Source organism: Sinocyclocheilus grahami, unplaced genomic scaffold, assembly GCF_001515645.1.
Source record: "Sinocyclocheilus grahami isolate Dianchi unplaced genomic scaffold, SAMN03320097.WGS_v1.1 scaffold90.1, whole genome shotgun sequence".
NCBI classification, from domain to species: Eukaryota; Metazoa; Chordata; class Actinopteri; order Cypriniformes; family Cyprinidae; genus Sinocyclocheilus; species Sinocyclocheilus grahami.
This window is the reverse complement of record NW_015505269.1, coordinates 1647127-1652831: the sequence shown is the minus strand read 5'-3', so window position 1 is coordinate 1652831 and position 5705 is coordinate 1647127. Positions and strand designations below refer to the sequence as shown.

The 5705-nt window shown below is 33.0% G+C and overlaps 1 protein-coding gene across 1 annotated transcript in view; it reads right to left on the bottom strand.

Annotated features, from left to right (window-relative positions):
• LOC107587186 (uncharacterized protein KIAA1644 homolog) overlaps positions 1-4713 on the bottom strand; it is an 11395-nt gene extending 6682 nt beyond the window's left edge. The window contains exon 1 of the mRNA XM_016274853.1: positions 4584-4713. Within this exon, the coding sequence (XP_016130339.1) occupies positions 4584-4650 (67 nt within the window). The 5' untranslated portion in view covers positions 4651-4713. The remainder of the gene's footprint in view (positions 1-4583) is intronic.
• Between the last annotated feature and the right edge of the window lie 992 nt (positions 4714-5705).

The window sequence follows — 5705 nt, the reverse complement described above, 5'->3', positions numbered from 1 at the left end:
CTTTAGGGAACTTATCTATTCACGAACAGCTTGTAACACTCCAAAAAGGAAAATGTGAAATTGCATCATATGACCCCTTTAAAGAAATTAATAATTTTATTCAGCAAGATTGGATTAAATTGATAAGAATGACAATAATCACATTTATTTTGTTAGAAAATATCTCCATTTCAAATAAATGCAGATTTTTAAAAACATTCTATTCATTAAAAAATCCTGTAAAAAAAAAAAACTGTTTTCACAAAAAATATTAAGCAGCACAGCTGTTTTCAACATTGATAATAAAAGAAAAGGTTTCTTGAGCACCAAATGAACATTAAAATGATTTCTGTAGGATCATGTGACACTGCAAACTGGAGTAATTATGCTGAAAATTCAGCTTTGTCATCTCAGGAATAAATTACACTTGAAAATCTATTAAAATATAAAACAACTCATTTAAATTGTAATAATATTTCACAATATTACTGTTTTTATGTATTTTAATTGTGATTTTATGTCTCACAATGTGGCTTTGTTGCAATTTGACTTTATATCACTTAGTTGCTACTTTGTTTCACAGTGTCACTATATTTATTTATTTCTTTAAACTTTTTCTCAAGATTACCATTTTTATCTTGTACTCTTAAGGTGGAAACAGGCTTCCATATCTTGATGTTGGTTTGGTGCTAGTCTCGTTAGTGAAAGAAATATTTGGAAATAAGTAATGTAATCTTTACTGCCTTCAGCAGTCTGATGACAAATGAGAACATTTTAGTCTTCAACAAAATAGATATAGCAAAACATGAATACATCAAATGCAATTTTAGCATGCAAAGAGCAAGACCATGGTTTATTCTTTAGCATTTGTATTCTTTTTAATTCAGCACAAAAATGTGTGTTAATGCAATCTGTCAATTAGCCCTGAATAAATAAAAACATTGTTCACTTGTGTATTTGTTCATTGAATAATTAAGTCACTTTTAGAGTATAAATAACTCCTTGATGCAATAAAACTCAAATGTGTTATCAGTAAATAAACATCGTCATATAAACAACAAGTCAAAAGCAACACTGATTTAATGACTTGTGCTCAGTAAGTGAGATAAATTAATTCAGTAGCCATTCAGATATAAGTGTTTTTGATTCACTGAAAAACAACCAGATTGCTGTGTCGGCTGTATGTTTTGTGATTTCCCATGTTCTAAGTGCAAAAGTACAGTATTTTATCTGTGTTGGTGGAAGAATGCACATTCAGGAACCGTGAACAGAACCAAAAGTCATAAATCATTTAATTCAGGTGTTTTTTAAACCGTAGAACCGGTTCCCAGTCCTACTTAACACTGAGCTTGGCAAGTGCTTTTTCTTAGACTTCTGCTCTTTCAGATAGTTCAGCTGAGAGAGATGTGTCTGAATGCTAAAAAGTGCACCATGACGATTCTCTCTTTGCATACAAAAGGCACACAAGACATTTGCTCAGAGAAAACCAAAGATGAATAGCGAATTCTTTCATGCCTATTGAAGTGAGCTCAGTCAAGAGAGTCTACTAAATGTTTTAAGGATACTGACGTTACCATAAATGGATAGGTTTATGACTATTAACCTCAGGGAACGGCAGATTTTGGATGGGGTAGAATGCCTCATGAAGCCAAACGCGAGCTGTGTGGACTCGTAAAGGTGAAAGTTCACCCTCTTGTGGGAGTTTTGGCAGATGAAGGAAGTCAGCATGTGTTTTCTGGCAGAGAGAGCAGATCTACCTGCTTGTGTTTTATAATGATGGTGGACTGTAGCTCTCACTCATTATAACTAGTTACATGACTGCACTGCAAAGAACATTCCATGAAAGAAATATTAAATATTCACAGATGTTTGAATAAGGGCCTTGTCCTCAAGTTACTTTTGGGTAATTGTGTCTGTCTATGTTAGAATTAACATGTCTGCACTCACTGGAGAATGGCAGCAAAATGGTTTATGAATGACACTGTGCGACATTTCTCCATGATGTTCAGCCATTAGGTTTGTGAAAAAAAAAGAACTGTGTTCTCTGCTTCTTGCCGTGCTCACTTTGGGGACAGGTTTCGCTTCATTTGAGATATTTATCTCTTCTGTGTCGGGGGAGATATGGCTCAGGAGTTACATAAACAATCTCAAAAGTCTGTGTGTGTGATACTTCTGGCTCCGCTTGTGTGTTGAAATATCCTGGGGTGAATTCACTAAACAGTCGTGCCCCTTCAGTGTGCACTAATTCAGCACAAAAACACTCTCAATCCAGCAAAAAAGCAGACGCTAAATGCATTGAAATGTGACATTTTGAGTAATTAGCATTTTCTATTTTTTTTAACTTGAAGTTTATTGAAACTTTGAACCTTTAGACAAAATATGTATACATAAAAAAAAATTATAAAAATGTTTGCATGTGTGTATGTATCATATTTGATAAATGAGCTTTTAATGGCAATTTATTAATCACAACAAAAATATTTTCATTGCATTTACAATCTTTGAAGAATTTCTCTTGGTTTCATTTAGTTGTTTATAAAGAAACTATCTTTGCTTTTTTTAGCAGTCAAAAACAGCCACAAAATTACATCTGTATATAAATATCAACTTTTATGCAAATATACATACATACTACTATTCAAAAGTTTCTGGTTGATATGATTTTGAAATTCTTTTTAAGTCTCACATGCTCACTAAGGCTGCTTTTATTTGTAAATAAATAAATAAATCACAGTAAAAACAGTAATATTGTGAAATAATATTGCAATTTAAAATAATTGTTTTCTGTTTTAATATATTTTAAAATATCATTTATTCCTGTCATGGCAATGCTGATTTTTTTCTGTCTTTTGAATTTTCAGTGTCATATGTATCCTTTAGAAATCATATATATGCTGATTTGGTGCTCAAGATTTCTTACTATTATCAATGTTGAAAAAGGTTGTATATAAAAAAATTTCTGGATTATTTGAAAAGAAATGTATTTGAACAAAAAAAGAAAAGAAAAAAAGTAACATTATAAATGTCACTTTGATCAATTTAATGCATTTTTGCTGAATAAAAGATTCACTTTTAATATCTTTCCAAAAAATATGTTAATATCTTTCCAAAAAAAAGGATCCCAAACTTTTGAATTGGAGTATAAATATACAGTATATATAGTGGAGCAATGCTGTACAGTCAAATATGCCAGATTGCGGTAGTCTCCTGAATTATCCATAACCTAGCGCTCAAACCTCGCTTACAAGATTGAGAATTGCTCTGTGCAAATTGCATTCAGGCAATTTTTTTGGCCATGTTTGGGCCATTACCTGATTTGCATAATTCCTTTAGTGAATCGGGTGCTAAGACAACACAAACAGCATTTGCAAATAAACGACTGTCAGCAGGCACAGTTCATTCTTAGTGAATTCCCCCTGAGTAAGGTACGTCTGGCTCCGCTTGTCTTGAAACATTACAGAGCGAGTGAAAGGGACTACAAAATGAAAAGGTATTTGTATAAATATTCCCCAAATATTTCTCTCATTCAGTTTCTCTCCCTCTCTTACATCCTGTAACAACAGTCTAGTCTTCGGAGCTCGATCCAAACACACATCTGTCGTGGGCCTGGCCTTTAATATAATGGCAGAATCAGGCTTGAGGCTTTTGTACTGGCTGTTTGTCTTACGGGAAATGTGGATGTAGCTATTGAATTAATCTGAGGGCCATTTGATGAAATGTTTGGCGAGATTCTAGTGAGTAGATGAACAGTAGTAGCGGCTTATGCTTTGCATTAAGATTTCCATTTAATGAGTTTTGCTGGGAGTTGAAGAGTAAAAAAAGCAGATTAGATTCAGATTGAATTCAGTTGAATGTGAGTTGGATCAAATCAATGAATCAAAATATTAATCTGCGTATATCTTTATGCATCATATTTTATAAATCAGGGTTTTATGATCATTTATTAATAAAAAATAATTGCATCCATCTTTTAATTGCTTTGTGGGTGTCAAAAACAACCACAACACTATATATATATATATATATATATATATATATATATATATTATATATTTTTTTAAAATCTTTTTTTTAAATTTTTTTTATTGTGTTTTATTGTGTTAGTTAGCTGTATTTTTTTGTAATTTTTAAAAACCTAATCAAAACAAACCAGCTGCAGTTTGAGATTAATTGGAATGCACAATGAAAAAAACAAAAACTAAAGTTTCTAAACAAAAACAATGTTTCTGTTTTTGCAAATGAACTCTTCATATATATATGATATATATATATATATATATATATATATATATATATGTCTGTGTGTGTGTCGAGGACGAATCTCTCCACTCCCAAGCAGATTTCCTTCACTCACACAAAACTGGACGTGTGCTTTTAACATACATCGTTCCGCAAACACAATCCCCAACCCTGACTGTGAGAAAGTCAAAGTTGAATAAGAGTTTCTGCCTTAAGTCAGATCCTTAAAATTGTGACTCATTCTGCAACACGTCCAAGTCATGACTTCTGAGGGCACAAGCCTGACTGAGATTGTGTTCTAATGTAAAACGCAAACCTGCATAGAAATAATATAAATATGCAACACCTGTTTGATCTGGTCTTACCTGCAGTGGACAGCAGAATAAAGATGACGGCCAGGGTGTTGAAGGACCAGCGGCCGTTCATGGTCATCTCTCAGCCCTCATGAAGAAAGTCAACACAAACTCATTTCTCACCGCCTGTGGTCATTTTATTCTGCAAGCTCTGGAAGAAAACACACACACACACACACACACACACACACACACACACACAATGACAATATACAGGTGTTTAAACTTTATATTCTCTGATCAAGACTTAAAAATTCAGTCATCATTTACTAACCCCCATGTTGTTCCAACATGAAATGTAATGGAGTGAACAACTCATGCATTATTTGAACAAAGACATCTGTTGGGCTTGAGTTACACATGCAATAACTGATAAGATGGAGCTACAGCTGGTGTTACACCAATCCTTTCATTATTGCTGTCAAAAGGGAACTCTGAGAGATTAATGATGAAAACTTGAGATTTGTGAATATTGATGAGGGGAATCTTGGTTTGAAAAATACCACACAATATGCGCTCATGACAAATAGATACAGCATGTTGCAAAGGATTAAATGCGATAATTCCTTATTGATGATTCCATCCGTGCTTGTCTCTGCATGTGCTCTCTCTGATGAAAAGCACATTTTATAACAGAGCAATATGAATAAAGCTCTGTTATAAAATCACATATCAAATCTCTCTGTCTAAAGGCTTTTCAAAGCCTCCGTATCCTCCCAGACCCTGGTGCAACTGTCGTGACAAGAAAAAATATAAGATGCACCAAAGAGGGTGTGTTTGGAATATAATTCTAACGTACTTGCTACTGCACGCCATGCAGTATAACTGCATACTTTTGTGTGTGTTGTATATGGTCAGAGCCATGGCATTGTGGTTATTACATCATGTGAACAATGTGGGCATGAGCTCAAATCCGGCATATGTATTTTCCCATTACTATTGCAGTTTTTATTTTAATAAAAGTGGCAAAAAGGCCAAAACAATGCTTTGTAAAACAAGATAGATAATAGGAAATACTAAATTTAATGATCGTACATTAATATTGGTTAATTTAAATACTACAGATTTATAAATTTTAAGATATTCATTTAATAATTGTTAATAATTATTTAATAAATTTTTTTTTTTTTTACA